The sequence below is a fragment of the Pelobates fuscus genome, chromosome 5 (genome assembly GCF_036172605.1).
Source record: "Pelobates fuscus isolate aPelFus1 chromosome 5, aPelFus1.pri, whole genome shotgun sequence".
Classification (NCBI taxonomy): Eukaryota; Metazoa; Chordata; class Amphibia; order Anura; family Pelobatidae; genus Pelobates; species Pelobates fuscus.
This window is the reverse complement of record NC_086321.1, coordinates 91,478,395-91,495,982: the sequence shown is the minus strand read 5'-3', so window position 1 is coordinate 91,495,982 and position 17,588 is coordinate 91,478,395. Positions and strand designations below refer to the sequence as shown.

The window sequence follows — 17,588 nt, the reverse complement described above, 5'->3', positions numbered from 1 at the left end:
AGGATCCCGCAGGGAGACCTGAAACAGAGCTCCCTGCATGACTTGCCCTCAATCGCGCCAGGCTGACCAGCCAGTAATTCGGGCTGACCCCCTCCCAACTGTGTTCCACTTCTCAGGACGCCAATGCTGGGGATACTATGCACAGGTAATACAACATCTGTAAACATGCAGAGGTTCTGGGATATATTTAACGCAGGAGAAGAAATGGTTTTCAAGTGAAAATAGGTGGGAATAAATCAGAAACGTGACAGTAAGTTATCAAAGTTGGTTGAATTGTTTACAAAAGAAAGGGAAGCTAAATGCTCAGGGAGAGGATTGTTTGGGGGCTTGCTAGTGGAGGTATTTGATTCAGAGCTTCCATTAGACACAGCAAACTGTGTAAGGTCTTGGTTATCACAATATTTATGAAACCTTAGAAGTTCCCAACAGTCCCAAATATGTCTGACTGTACAGGCAAATGTCTCTTCACAGCCTTTTACCAGTATTATTATCGTCATGTTTTGTCAGGACCGGCTTTAATGAATGGAAAAAGGGATAGAGTCACAATGCCCAAGCCTACACTGGATACTTTGACTTTATAGCCATTGTATGTAGCTTGGCTGCTAACTGACCAGTATTGCCCACATGAGTTAAGGGGTCACATATATAACACACAATGAAAATAAGTATTGGGAGTGAAGCTTATAATCAGCGTAAGGTGTGATTCAATGCACAGAACACAGTGAAGTGAAGGTGTCCTATGGATTATATATTGTTATTTATCCCACTGATCACAATGTGTTAAGAAAACCCATTTACAACACTACTAGCTGGTCAGTGATTATTGAGTAAAGGAACACTCCAAGACCCATGATGACTATAGCTAGCAGAAAGTTGGCCGACTGTTTTAGAATTTGCCATTTCCCACCTCCCTGCAGCCACTTGTGGGCAAATTCCTGAAGTGCTGGGCCAGCTCATTAGCGGAAAGAGAAAGCTTCTAAAAACAGTTTGATTACTTACAATGGATGGGTGGCAGGACACTCTTGGCCACTTAAAACCCCTTCAGTGACTTACCTGAATCCAATGCCGATGTCCACCGGCGATTGGTCAGGCTACGCCCACGCTCCTCCCCCCCGACGTCAGACGGTGGGGGAGGCCTAATGCGCATGCACAGCAATGGCCGCGCGCATGCATCAGACCTCCCCATAGGAAAGCATTATTCAGTTATTCAAGCATAGCGTGACGACGTCCAACGTTGTTTAAAACACTTTTCGGGTTCTAAAAACACAGCAGTCCCTCTAGTGGCTGTCTTCTAGACAGCCACTAGAGGAGGACTTAACCCTGCAAGGTAATTATTGCTTTTTATAAAAAACTGCAATAATTACACTTGCAGGGTTAAGGGTGGTGGGAGTTGGCACCCAGACCACTCCAATGGGCAGAAGTGATCTGGGTGCCTGGAGTGTCCCTTTAAACCATGATCACTGGGCCAATGTTGTAGTAATGGCATTTTTACCAATCAACAATGACGCCCTTTCACCAATATTACTGCCATATATATGCATTTCATTATAGCTAGGCTGTAGAGTCGATACACAAAACCTTCAACTGCGACTCAAACTCCTCAATTTATGGTATTTCTGACTGTGGCTCCTTACACTATATTACATACACTAGTGGCCAAAATTGTGTAAAGCTTTTGGAAAATTTGTATTTCTAACGTTTGATGGCTCATAACATCCGTCTATTTTTAGATAAATGCCATAAAATTACATAATCGCTAGAAGGATTATTTCATGCAGAATGTAGTGCAACAAATGTGTTAAACTATCTCTATTCTAGCAAACGTTACAGCTAAACAATCAGAAAAAGCAAAAAAAATAATAATTGCCGTTTATGGACTTGTTGGTCACATATTCCTTGATAACTTTGTAAGCTGTATAGCTTAGTAAGATGAACGAACAAAGTTCACCTGGAAAGTGATGTCAAATAATAACTTTGCATGAAGAAGGTCACAGTTATAAGGAAATCTAACCAAAGCAGGTATTTCAACACATCACAAAGGGTATCTGTTAAGACCAAGACTGTTAGACACAGATTCAAAGATTTCAATTCTAGAATTCAAAGGAAAAAAAAAAACATTTCTATATCCCAAACAACAAAGGAAGAGATTAGAATTGGCTAAAAACCCATGTTAATTAGACTGAGAAACAGAGGGACAGCGTAATTTGGAGTGATGAGACCAGAATATCAATAGTTGGCAGTGATGGAATACAGTATGCAAGAAAAAGAAAAAATGGATAGGATTTGCTGCCTGGATGCGTTACACCTACCAAAAAGCATCCAGTTAAGTGTTAAGTGATCTGGGGTTGTAGGACATCAAAATTCGTGGGCAGAGTTTGTGCGATTGATTCATTGTAAACGGCAAAATCCGGGACATACTTGAGCCAAAACTAAAGCCTTCAGCAAATGATCTTTTACAGGACAGTGAACCCTCCATATTTCAATAGGATTCAACTCTTTTCATGTTGCTGCTGCGTGCAAAAAGTGGTTGCAGGAAAAATCATATAACCCTTCTATAATGGCCAGGTAATATCCTTGACCTGAACCGAATAAAAGTAAATAAATAAATAGATAATCTGAAGCAACCAAGGAATCAAAGACCATTGAAAGAAGCAATCAAATAATCTTTGTTTCATATAATAACTGATTAAATAAAACACTTTGGCTTACTCCATGGCTTTCCAGGTTTGCTCCATTGTGGCAAAAGGTTTTCCAACTCTGGCACCAATTTAATTTGTTGGAATCAGCATCAGAAAGTATTCCAATGTTAGAAAAAGAAAATTTTAAAGACTTATCTACAAAAATTTACATGGACTTTGTGACTTTTGTGGAAAAATCATTTGATTTTTTTTCCCAAACAGATTGGAATAATTTCTGATGCAGATTCAAACAAATTAAGTTAGCCTCAGTACGAGCAGAAATGACATGATTTAATAAAATGTGCATTACCACAGTTTTCTTCGCTTTGTCACAGTTTTTATCTGTATAATTTCCTTTAATTTTTTTTAGAATGTGCAATGTATTACATTCTGCCTTAAATTATCTTTCTACTTATATATAATTTTATGGTATTATTAAAAAAAATTAAATCATGTTATGAGCCATCAAACAACAGAAATACAAATTTTCCAAAATGATTCCACTATTTTGCCTAGAGTTCCAGGCTGCCAAAGTCACATGTGCTCATGGTGTAACTAGCCCCCAGCACAAAAAATGCAAATATCTCTGTATGTACAGAGTTTCAAGCAGAAAAGCTGCACAATCACACTCCTACAACATGACTACTTCTAAAAGCAGAAGTGGTCATGATGGTTGGAGTAACCCACTAAGCTAAGGCATTATTTTTTTTTTTTTCTCTTTTTATTATATCAAGAGTGGATGTCCCTGTGCTATTTACTTAAAAGTTACCCACGATTGTGTCTTTTCATAGTAGTGTATATCTGAGTACATAGTGGACGAACAGGGGTGGAAGTCCCATTCCCCACCTTCACCACATCAGGCAGAGATCGAGAAGCTTCTAAGCATTGTACAAAGAGTTCTGTAGTAATGGTGTTTCTTAAACATAGTAGTCTTAATAATCAGCCTGGATAGTGATGATCCTTACAGTGCTGAGAAGGCCAGTAGAGTAAGTAGAGCAGAAATGGCTGACCACGCTTCTCTTACACTGGTTGGCCTTTAAAGTGCTCTTTTTAAAATCAGGCGAGGCACACAAAGGGTTAAATTAATCATTCCTGCTCTTTGCCTCCTGCAATTTTCCTTAGAGATCCCCAGTTCTGTTTATGTCGAATATAAAGCCATAGTTAGATTGAGGTACACCAGACAGTTGTAAAACTGTAAGTTAATCATGATCACGAATATTCTTCGCATGATTTTCGTAGTACAATTGTTCGGATGACAAATTAACTAAAATAAATTAGAGCTGGTTTGAATTTTAGAAGATTTGCTATAAAACCTTACCATTTCTCAGTGTATGCAATGTTTAATTATACTCCGCAGTGGCAGCGTGTGACAGGCAAGGTACATTTTGCTTTATACAATAATGCTCATGTCCTTCGCAGTGCTCGCAGAGATAACTGGACATTTCATACCTTGAGACCCCGGTTTTCTTTCATCTGTGCTTATTTGCATTTTGATTAGCCTGCATGAGATTTTCATTGAACTTTAATACTTCTACTGGCACATAATACACATTAATGAGCGTAAAAGTGAGCATGGAAATTAAAACTCCCATTAATCACTAAATGTTACAGGAAATAGGAAGGGTGCGGGCGGGGGGAATGATGATTGGAGAGGACTAGACCGTAAAAAGGCTGAATGAAGCATGCACTCTCTAAATCTCTATAGGCATTGGCAATGACAGACATGTTTTCAGAAGCACTGCTGGCAGAGGGAGGAGGAGGGAAATAAAATATTCTATCAGCATATACTGTAGGTGACCATTTAGCATGAAAATTATAGAACAGTAATTTGCAGAGTGCATCCACATTCTACACAGAGAAAAAAAAAGAAGAAATAAAAAAATTAAAAAAAAGCATTTTAAACTTGGCCAAGAACCATACAAGGCTTATTAGATTTGTTGGCATGTTTACAATGTATAATATTCACTAGGGCTGTGGAAAAAAAAGTACAGAATAAAAAAATAAAAAAAAATGGAGTGCTACACCACCGCAATTTTATTTCCAATTAAAACCAATTTGGACTATGCAGCCACCATTTTATTGATCCATTTACGCGTTAGCATAATAGTCTGATTTATATTGAATTAGAGAACATAAAATCCTTCTGTTTTGTAAAGTAACAATGAATGACTTTACCTAATGTAAAAAGAAATCCCTGCCCTATTCTGTTGGATGCTCTACTGCACGCCCAAATGACTGATATATGAATCAAAGTTAATGGGACACTTCAAGCACAGCGAACCATGCCTCCATATGTTACAGTTCCAGTTATACTGAGAAGAGAAACAAATCTGCAGCTATAGGGTCACCCCCTCACTGACAGACATCACAGGAGGATGTTGCATTCAAGATCTTGTATGAAAAATGTGGAGAGTCTAGCACAAGCCTCCATCGACATTAAAAGTCTCCCTCCCTTGTAATTTAAATAGCGGCCTTAAAGTCTCAGGGGTGATGTTGTTTCTTCTTTAATTATTTGGGAGGGGGGGGAGGTATGGGGGAGAATCTCCTGTTTCTGGTCGTTGTTGGTACCATATTTTGTACTGCATCTAAAATCTCAATAAAATGTTAATTACAAAAAAAAAAAAAACTAATAGTGAATGAGCTCGGGCCAGGATGCACACATACAAGATCATGTTTTCAGCTCCATTCACAAGGTTTGTACATGTACTGCTCCCTTTTGCCATCACAATCTTTAGAAGAAGAACATGCTACCTACCATTTGTGTGTGAGGGTTACAAATTTAATAAAACCAAAAAATTACGTACAGTATGTGGAAAATGCCCAGAACAAAGGGGAGTACTAAATTATCATGATTCAGATCTGCCAGTATCACCAGATCACTGTAAAGGAAAAATAACAGGATTATAGTGCAGTATGTGCCAAAACGCCATAGAGGAATATATGAGGTGCATGAGGCATAAAGCACACTCACAATAAAGGACCAGAATTAGTACTGTTCTCATTTAAAAAGTTACAAAATGTACTTCAGTGATACATGTCCCAGTCAGTCCTTCCAAACAATACAAATTCAGACCAAGAAAACCAGAGGATAACAGAGTATTAAAAACATGACAGTTATTAAAACAAAGCTAGTAAATGCCTACATTTAAGATTAAAGATCACTTTTCATCTGCCGGTCGTCAAAATGAAGCCGAGCAAAAATGACTAGTAGATGGTTACTCCTAATTATTTACATAATCCAGAAATGCTCCATTGTTGTAGTATGGAACATTGTATCTCTAACTGGGCAGCCAGTGATAGGCTGAGAATGTCAGTGATCTGGTTATACAGGAAAATCTGAATCAAAAGACTTTTTAATCAATTAGGAGAGGGGAGCTAAATAATAATGCCCAACAGAGAATTATTCAATGTTTAAAAAAAAAAAAAAAAAAAAAAAAGGTTATGATTACAGATGAGAAGAGTTTAATTACAAATGAGCAAATTAATATCAAGGACTAGAAGGCTAGTGAGCAGACCTCGGTGTATATCAATTTCTGTTAAAGTGACAGTATCTCTTGCATTGCCTGCTCTATGTATATATTTGAGAAGGCCGAAGACTCATTTGAACTATGTATATTACATAGTATAAAAAGAATGGAATACAGAATTAATACGATTCTGTAGGTAAAAAAATATATATATACACACATATAAACCTATACATACATAAAAATACTGATCTATATTATCTACTTAAAGGAGCAGTCTTTCCTTCGGACGCATTTGAGGGGAGGGGTCTAGTGTGCATGAGTAGCAATCTCCGCTTGATCCAATAAAAATATACGTATTGCATATATCATTCTGTGAGTTAGGTGCTGTGGCTATATATTTCTTTTACTGAATCAGTTAATCTCTATGAGGAAAGTTCAGTGTTTCCATGCAGAGGGTGGAGACCCTGAATGTCAGTATTGCACACTGTGCAGCACTGACCCAGGGAGCACCTCTAGTAGCCATCTGAGGAGCGGCCAGTGGAGGTATCCCTAGGCTGTAATGTAAACGCTGCATTTTCTCTGAAAACAGTCTTTTACTGCAAAAATCCTGAAGGGAATTACTATACTTACCAGAACAAATACAATAAGCTGTAATTGTTCTGGTGATTATAGTGTCCCTTTAACCCATTAAGGACACATGACATGTATGACATGTCATGATTCCCTTTTATTCCAGAAGTTTGGTCCTTAAGGGGTTAAACATGGTTCAACCAAGAATAAAAAAACTTTACCCAAACCTTACTTGATCCATAACCATTTCAACAATACTTGTAATAACAGTGTGGTCCTTGTCAATTCAAGTGAATTCTATAGTGTACTGATATGTTACATTTATATGTCATACAATACATTTAAAAAAATTCTTTATACACGGCAACTAAAAAAAATTATTTAAAACATCTTACTTTTTATGATTTATATATTTAGAAGATTTGATGGAGGAGAATAAGATTAATATAAATGTATTACCTTCCCATTCAGTAGGAATGTTGCCTAGCTCATATTCAAATTCTTTTTTATTTACACAGTCAACCGTCCTTCTTGCTCGAGTTCTTTGACCTGGGAAAGAAAAAAAAAATATATATATATATACTATTAAAATAACACATTAAAAACCTAAATGTGTCTCAACGCAATGACAAATAGGCAAAACAACATCCATAATTGGTCTAAAATACAAAAAAAACAAAAAAAAATTTACAATCCAAAATTTTGCAATTTTTTTTAAATAGGCAGAGTGTGAGTACTCAACTCAGCAAATGAGAGATCAGTGTGAGCCGAGGTGCTGAAATAACAATGCTCCAAAGCCAATCCTCTTATTATCTGCACCCTTACACAGATCTTGTGTTGAAAAGTTAGCGATTAACAGAAAAAATATTTAATACTGTATCGAGAACACCCTCCTCATGCAATTCCCAGTAAGATTACACTGTTACGCAAAGTCAGTTATTTTCATTCAGAACAAATTCTCTTTTTCCTGATAGAATTCACTTGACTCTCTAGCAACCAAACAAACTTCACTGACCAAACAAACACTTGTCATTTTCTAAGGGATCTCGGTGCTGCAGTGAGATTAATTTTAGCCCAGATCAGCCAAACGGCAGTCTAATTTTCCTACAAAAAAATAAATAAAACATACCGCTAAGAAATGAGTAGGGTTTGGGGAGAATTTAGGGCTGGCGTATAGTTACAGGGTTAATGGGAGAGTTGGAATGTAGCATTAACTTGATATGAGGTCAAGTGTAGGTACAATTCCCACTGCTGTTCCCAGTTCATATCAAGAACATTCGATAAACCCAATGAAAGGAAATCAGCTGCAATTCTGTGGATTGTGAATAATAAAAAAATCTGGCTGATTTTAGGTAATGGATAATTGGCAATGCAAATTTCCCTGAAATAACAAAAAGCATGACTTTCCCAGGAGTTTTAATTGTATGTTTTTGTACTATTTTATGTATTTGTGAGGTGTGAAGTGCTTTATGGGTGAGAAGTATCCCATTTCAAAATGCACTTTATACATTTTTATCAGAAACACCATCCTGGCTGCCAAACAGCCAGGAAGGTTTCTTCCTCCTTCCGTTAGCTCCAGTGGCGTCTCTAGGATTAATTTTTAGGGGGGGCACAGGGTGGGCCAGGGACAAAAGTAGGGGGCACATTCAACCCCGCCTCACCACAGTTTGACCCCGCCCCTGCCGCATGTTAAGCCCCGTCCCTGACAAAATGTGTTGTTTTTGTTTTATAATCCCTGGTGGAGGATTCATTATTTTCCACCAGGAATTATTAAAAAAAAAAAAACACATTTCCTTTGATACAGTGCCATAGTTGCCAACATTTGAAATTTTTTTCCAAGGACATTTTGCAGCACAGCTATCAATTACTGTCTGTGTATAATATCCCTGGACAGTCAGTGCTCTCTGTATAATACAGGGTTGTGTGTATAATAAATCGGGACAGTCAGTGCTCCCTGTATAGTGCTGCTCTCTGTATAATACATTGCTGTGTGAATAATATCCAAGGACAGTCAGTGCTCCCTGTATAGTGCTGCTCTCTGTATAATACAAGTCTGTTTGTGTATAATATCCCAAGACAGAGAGCAGCACTACACAGGAACACTGACTATCCCGGGATATTATACACACACAGATCTGTATTATACAGAGAACAGCACTATAGTTTCCCCCTGTACACCTTGGGAAGGGGGATCATGACTGCTGCCCATGGAAGGGGGGGCTGGGCTAAAGTGGATAAAATGTTGCAAAGATATGGGGTTTGGGGAAAGGGGTGGGGAGGAGACTTACCAGTCAGCAGAGACTCTGGAAGGAAACTGGTGAAAATTCCCACCCACCCTCCCCTTAGTTATGTATGTGTTGGTTTGTTTGTTTTGGTGTCTGGCTGTTGTTTCTTGTTTTGTCACTGCTTGGCGGAATCCCTGGACAGTGCAACTGGGAGTAAAGGAGAAAGACACGGAGTCGAGTTGGGGAGACGACAGACCGCACAAGGGCTGATGGCAAGTGCCGGCTGTTGAGGCTCTTGGAAAAAGAGGTGGAGAACTGTCTGTTGGGTTAACCGCCCAACAGCTGACAGGTTATGGTTATTGGATTGGAATTTGAATTAATAAAGCTGTGGCCGTTGCCCTTATCCACAAGAAAAGTGTGTGGTGTTTTATTGGGAGGGCAACGGGAAGGTATAAGGAGGATGGGTCAGCAGTCAAGTATTATACAGATAGCGGAGCATATACCCCATGTCCCAATCTCTAGACTACTAGTACCTGTCAACAGCAGCTCCCAGACACGTGTAACAGGGCTAAAGTGTGCGGCAGCTCACACAGATGATTCAGCTGTAAAGCGCACTTCGCTGGCAGAGCCAAACTGAGAATCCAAAGCAGCCCTGGAAAAAAATGTATGCCATTTCTACAAGTCAATATGTATATATTGTACAGTAAGCACACAAGCTCACTGACATGCGCAAATAGGCTTACTGACAGACAAAACTCTCTGACTCACACACAAGCTTACTACAGACAAACTCACTTGCATAAACACAAGGCTCACTACAAACACACACAAGCTCACTAAAGACAAGCTCACTGACACACACATGCTCACTAAAAAGAAGCTCACTGACACACACAAGCAGTACCATCTTAACAGCGTTAAGGGCCCCCGGGCAAAGCAGTGCACTGGGGCCCTTCCTACACAACAACTCACAGGAATACAATTTTTAATTATTGATAGTACATACACACAGTACACTGAATACATACACACACACACACACACAGATTTCTGAATGCACACAGACTACTGAAGGTGTTGCTGAATGCACACAGGCTGATTTATACACGTGTTGCTGAATGCACACAGGCTGATTTATACATGTACACACAGGCTGCTGAGTCCATACACACACACAGGCATACAGACTATTGAGTCCATACACACACACACACAGGCATACAGACTGTTGAGTCCATACACACACACAGACTGCTGAATCCATACACACACACACACACACACACACAGACATACAGACTGCTGAGTCCATACACACACACACACAGACATACAGACTGCTGAGTCCATACACACACACAGACTGCTGAGTCCATACACACACACACACAGACTGCTGAGTCCATACACACACACACACAGACTGCTGAGTCCATACACACACACACACAGACTGCTGAGTCCATACACACACGCCGACTGCTGAGTCCATACACACACGCCGACTGCTGAGTCCATACACACACGCCGACTGCTGAGTCCATACACACACGCCGACTGCTGAGTCCATACACACACGCCGACTGCTGAGTCCATACACACACGCCGACTGCTGAGTCCATACACACACGCCGACTGCTGAGTCCATACACACACGCCGACTGCTGAGTCCATACACACACGCAGACTGCTGAGTCCATACACACACGCACACAGACTGCTGAGTCCATACACACACGCCGACTGCTGAGTCCATACACACACGCCGACTGCTGAGTCCATACACACACGCCGACTGCTGAGTCCATACACACACGCCGACTGCTGAGTCCATACACACACGCCGACTGCTGAGTCCATACACACACGCCGACTGCTGAGTCCATACACACACGCAGACTGCTGAGTCCATACACACACGCAGACTGCTGAGTCCATACACACACGCAGACTGCTGAGTCCATACACACACGCAGACTGCTGAGTCCATACACACACGCAGACTGCTGAGTCCATACACACACGCTGACTGCTGAGTCCATACACACACGCTGACTGCTGAGTCCATACACACACGCAGACTGCTGAGTCCATACACACACGCAGACTGCTGAGTCCATACACACACACACAGACTGCTGAGTCCATACACACACACACAGACTGCTGAGTCCATACACACACACACAGACTGCTGAGTCCATACACACACACAGACTGCTGAGTCCAGACACACACACACACACACACACACACACACAGACTGCTGAGTCCATACACACACACACACAGACTGCTGAGTCCATACACACACACAGACTGCTGAGTCCATACACACACGCCGACTGCTGAGTCCATACACACACGCCGACTGCTGAGTCCATACACACACGCCGACTGCTGAGTCCATACACACACGCCGACTGCTGAGTCCATACACACACACAGACTGCTGAGTCCATACACACACACAGACTGCTGAGTCCATACACACACGCCGACTGCTGAGTCCATACACACACGCCGACTGCTGAGTCCATACACACACGCCGACTGCTGAGTCCATACACACACGCCGACTGCTGAGTCCATACACACACGCCGACTGCTGAGTCCATACACACACGCCGACTGCTGAGTCCATACACACACGCCGACTGCTGAGTCCATACACACACGCAGACTGCTGAGTCCATACACACACGCAGACTGCTGAGTCCATACACACACGCAGACTGCTGAGTCCATACACACACACGCAGACTGCTGAGTCCATACACACACACGCAGACTGCTGAGTCCATACACACACACACACTGCTGAGTCCATACACACACACACAGACTGCTGAGTCCATACACACACACACACACACACACACACACTGCTGATTCCATACACACACACAGACTGCTGAGTCCAGACACACACACACACACACACACACACAGACTGCTGAGTCCAGACACACACACACACACTCACACACACATCAAGCCTACCTGTTGCTGGTGAGATGGAACTGAAATATTAATATGAAACAATGATGTCATAACTAGCACATAAGGCCCACCCTCCATCACCCAAAAAACAACAATTATGACAAACCATGTATTTAAAAAGCTTCAAAAACACTACAGACCAAAAGACTTTCAGGGCCAACAACGCTTTAAGGGTTACTGTTGCTTCTCTATGTGTCATACTATTCAATAAAATACTGAGAATTACCTAAAACTTGTGTAAACCTTTTTTTTCATGTTTTAAAATTATATTAAAGTTACACTCCACTGCCCAAATAAAAAAAAATACAATATATATATATATATATATATATATATATATATATATATACACATATACACACACACACAGTATACATATAGCCCAAAGAAAGCATGTATGTGTTTCATTATGTATTTTTTCCATTGGGTTACATTCAAAATCCCTTGCAAAAGCCAACGATTGCAGATCTCTTGCATGTAGCCTTTGCAAGCCATCCACTTCTTCCCCAGCCCAGACTTTCTGTAGCTGCCCAATCACAGACTTCCCAAGGCAGTTCAGTTAGAAGTCTTTGCAAGGGCCTGCCTCTTGAATCTAGCTCCACTGAGCTATACAACCAGGAAGTAACAGGAACAGATGCTTGATTGACAGCCAGGGGGTGTAACAAGGTCAATTTATAAAAGTGCCAATTTCTACTGAAATTTGCACTTTTAAAAAAAATAAATAAATAAATAGGACACACTTTACACAACCCATTTTAGCTAGCTAAAGTGCTTTAAGGGTCTGGAGTGTCCCTTTAACCCCTTAAGGACACATGACATGTGTGACATGTCATGATTCCCTTTTATTCCAGAAGTTTGGTCCTTAAGGGGTTAAACATGCAGCAAATGACAACACAAACCAGTTCAGTCCAGGCTCATACAGAATACAGACAATAAGAAACAAATGCATTGTTTAATCTTTTTTCTATATTCTTTCACTTTGATGACTGCCTCTTGCAAAGGACAGCGATTAAACCTGTGACTGATAAAGAGCGAAGTTAAAGGTATCCAGTACCAGAATTTAGAGATGTTCGTTTCCATATTTCATTTTATTTTTCATGCAACACAAATACATATCGTATGGAATAAGTCAACATAATGTTAAAGATTGTGGGACATGACAGCTCCCCTTTCTGGATTTTCTTGTTACGGTCTCACTGCCTCCTTATTTCTAGAACAGAATATGCCCCTGTCTGTTAATTAGCAATTACAAATATTGTGTTACTGTTACATTATTTATGTAACACAATAACTCGTAGTCTGACAATACACATGGCAGCATGTAATGGTAAACTGTTCAATGTGTAACGTGACACAAATGTAGGTTGTGCCTTGTGGTGTGTAACGTAAGTGAACTTTATTAAGCTGTAGAATATTATAACTAGTCATTTAAAGGGGCAATATAGTCACCTGAACCACTACCATTTAATGAAGCAGATCAAAAATAACCAAAAACTAATTTTGAGATTTTTTTCTTTTTAGTTCTGATATTCTTGACTAAATCTTAGAAATCCCTATTTAATTCACATTTAGTAAGCGAGTCATTCCATATTTGTTTGGCAACACAAGCTTCATTATGTGCATCAGAGGCAAGTATGTAAACATTTTTAGGATTATCACCAAATTTAACTACATATTAAAACAGCTGTAATACTTGACTTACTGCAGCAGCTCCAGAGTTAAAAAAAAAAAAAGAAAGAAAAGAAAGAAAGAAAGAAAGAAAGAAAAGAAGTATTAAAATAATAAAATATCCCTCCAACGACCGTGTAATATTTACAATAAAATTGCACTGTGAATTAGCATTGCTTTGAACTAGATTGGAGTAGCATGGACCCTAAAGTAATTCATATTCTCGGATTAAAACGGATTAAAAAAAAAAAGACAATATTTTCTGTCACTAAAGGTCACTTGAAGGAAAGTGGAGATCAAAGTGATGCAGCCTCCTCTGTCTCAGCCTGTTCAGGAGTCAGGCCTAGAGGCACAAATCTGCTGCCAAAAGAAGGGATAGGAAACTTTTGGTGACGAAGAGGGAAAATAAAGCAGCCTCAATCACTTGCCACAAAATGACTTTCCATTTACAAAAATGACCTGCACATTTTCCTGAAAATCCTTGCATTTTTACATTGAATCAAACTAAATGTGTAAAATATTCAAATATTGTTGACTTAATCACACTGTTGGTTCAGGATTGTAAAAATTAGTTGATAATCCTTAAATGACCACTCTTGGCCATCCAGACCACCAGCTTAATGAAGTGGTCTGGGTACCAGGTCCCTCTAGGATTAACCCTTTTTTTTTTATAAACATAGCAGTTTCATAAAATCTCACTGACAGCCGTTAGAGGCACTTGCGTGATTCTCACTGTGAAAATCACAGTGAGAGAACGCAAGCGTCCATAGGAAAGCATTGATAATGCTTTCCTATGAGACCGGCAGAATGCGCGCGCAGCTCTTGCCGCGCGTGCGCATTCAGACGAACGGGAGGGTCGGAGGCGGTGAGCAGGAGGAGAGTTCTCCGTCCGGCGCTGGAATAAAGGTAAGTTTTAACCCTTTACTCTCCCCAGAGCCCGGCGGGAGGGGGTGCCTGAGGGTGGGGAACAGCCATTAATGGTTTGGACAGAATCTTATTTTTCCACTCATTGCTACATATGCTATCCACAATATTTGTTTAGGGAAGGAGGGATTGCAGGGCTTCAAAAACAGAGAAGGATGCGATTCTGACGCCCCAACTCTGTTTACCCCCACTGGAGCAGGACAATAGAACGTAAGAATAAGCGTGTATGTTGCTTACAAAGATGCCGTGGAAGTGGAATGGAGACAAGAAGCTCTCCTATATATGTATGTATATGTATATATAAACAGTTAAACTATTAATACAGTAAGTAATAGAGTTTCTTGCCGTCATGGTAGCACATGTGTAGAGATGAAATTTAAAGAACAATAAAAAAAAAAAAATCAACTGTGTCAGAACTGACGGAACCTCTACATGTACAGCAGAGTAAAATCTCAGCCACTGATGGGACACAGTTTGAACCTGCCACAAAGCTACAAAATAATTGCAGTGCAAGCAAAAATTTTACTATCCTGGATTTTCAGAATAGGACACTCTCAAACACAGTACACAGGTTTACCAACCACCAACAGTCTCTCACTTCCACCATATTATTTTAGTACAGAATGTTTAAGCCTATAGGTGCAGCAAATGTTCTTGCAAACTGATCACATGCTCTAGGCAACTGTATGCAATAAGACAGGTGTGGATCCCCTACTTTAATGGTATGTAGAGTTTCCTTCATTGTTTTTTTTTTGGTCTTCCTACTTGCCAGTTTCTAATTGAGTTTGTGATGTGATACACCCTTTTTTTAGAATAGGACACTCTCAAACAAGGTACACAGGTTTACTAACCACATATAGTGACATCCCCGGAAGCTGTACACTGGGGTTTGGTTGCACTTAGAATTCATTTGATGTGTGCTGGAGGAAAGGCAGGTGCGACTGTTCCTGGGATTCAATTATAATATATTAAAGTTTTCATTCGTTAGGTAGACAAAGTTTCTGACAATTAAAATAATGAAGCAATAATCATCACTGCATTATATTGCAATGTGTTCATTTAGATTAGTGAACAACAACTTCTGTTCTCAAACAAAATGAAAAAGTTTTCATAAAACATGTTTGTGTTCTTTTCTTCCCCCGTGAGTAATTAAAACAATCTTTATTTCATTACAGAGGAAGTTTACTAGAAAATGACTTCACAGAAATAGGAAATGTCTGTTTTTTGGGTGTTTTGAATTGTTTTGAATTGTTGTGGTTGCATCTGTAGAGCAGTTTAGCCATTTTTATTGTTTGCTCTCTGGAGAATTTGCTACTTGGAGGCCAAATCTGAATCTGCGTAGCAGAAAAATATGCAGACGGAAACCACAGCACAAGAAACAAAATGAGAACAATTTCATCCCTAATGTACCCCAGTGCAGCACTGACTGCAAGCATATGATTATTGAAGCATGCAATGTTTCAGAATGTCAGCAAATCTACCAGATTCTAACGATAATATGAAAAGCCTCAACTAAAGCAGTATCCCAAAAAATGGTACAGCCAGCACTCATTTTGTAAAGATGTTTATCCCTTTACACCAGGCAGCAATTTGACCCCAATATACAGGTTATACCCTTAAGCATACTCCTAAATGCTTGGGCCTTTAAAATTTTGTTTTTCTATTTAGTCATGTAAATACCCATAAAATTGGATACAGAACGTGTAGTTTTAAATTCAAGTGTACCCATCAATCAGTTATAGAAAAGCCAAGAAAACAAAGGTTTTCCTAGCTCTGTACTATGATCTGTTCCTTTAACAGAAGACTTACTCGAAAAGAAGATGAACACATTGTTGCATATTTCCTGGTAATATATATTACATTAAATAGTTAACCGGTACTGCAAAGGCCAAAAATACACTGTCCTGCTCTGCAAGTAGTAAGATCATTAATTAAATGCAGCTCTCTGTCAAAAGCATCCACCTCGGTAACTTTTGGAATATCATTATTATTTCGAAAGCACCAACATCTTTGGCAACTTCGCACAATAATATTCAGTTAACATCAACCACAAGTAAACTTTTAGCTGTCAAGTATGGTTTCACATTATACAACAGTCCTGGATCTGGTAAAACAGGCCCCTATTTGGGACTAAGGTGCCGCCTTCTTAGTTTTTTTTTGGTCCTTTCCAATTTCTGAAACAGCATAAAACGTGCAATGTAAAAGTCTCCTCGAACCAGACAATGCTACAAATGGTAATTAGGACATTTCTGTCCATGAGCTCCTCCAGAGCTATGCCTTTTGGGAGATTTGATCAGGCAAATTAGCAGGGCTGCTTGCCAACACATACCGTATACACAGTGGGCTGATGTCCTAATGTGTTTTATACCCCAGCTCCTATAGACCGTAAGCTCGTTTGAACAGGGTCCTCTTCAACCGATCGTTCCTGTAAGTTTTCTTTAGTTAAATCCCCCCTCTCATAATATTGTAAAGCGCTATGGAATCTGTTGGCGCTATATAAATGGCAAGAATATTAATAATAGTAACCAATTTAAGACACAGCGCATCATAAGTGATGTGCACTCCGGCACGGACACTACCCTCACTCTGGGTATATTTTGATGTAGGCCTGTTAGAACATCATCAATACAGGCTGCAGGTGCAGAGTGGCTGTGTTACCAGCAGAGAAAAGCTGGAAGAATTCCCTGCTTCTCACCACTGGACACCAGAGCCTGCCATAACTCCAGTCTCCTCTCCTCCTCCATGGTGGCAAAATGTGGGTAAGCTGCAAATGTGTGTGTGTGTGTAATATATATATATATATATATATATATATATATATACACACACACACACACAATCAGCCCCAACATTAAAACCAATGACAGGTGAAGTGAATAACATGGTTTATATCGTTACAATGGCACTCGTCAAGGGGTGGGATATATTAGGCAGCAAGTGAACAGTCAGTTCTTGAATTTCACGTGTTGGAAGCAGGAAAAGTGGACAAGTGAAAAGATCTGAATGACGTTGACAAGGGCCAAATAGTGATACCAAGATGACTGGGTCAG

The 17,588-nt window shown here is 40.0% G+C and overlaps 1 protein-coding gene across 1 annotated transcript in view; it reads right to left on the bottom strand.

Moving 5' to 3' along the window:
• The window catches only part of NDUFAF2 (NADH:ubiquinone oxidoreductase complex assembly factor 2), a 141,869-nt gene that overhangs the window by 60,810 nt on the left and 63,471 nt on the right, over positions 1 to 17,588 (bottom strand). Inside the window, exon 2 of the mRNA XM_063456912.1 lies at positions 7,178 to 7,267. Coding sequence (XP_063312982.1) covers positions 7,178 to 7,267 — 90 coding nt within the window. The remainder of the gene's footprint in view (positions 1 to 7,177; positions 7,268 to 17,588) is intronic.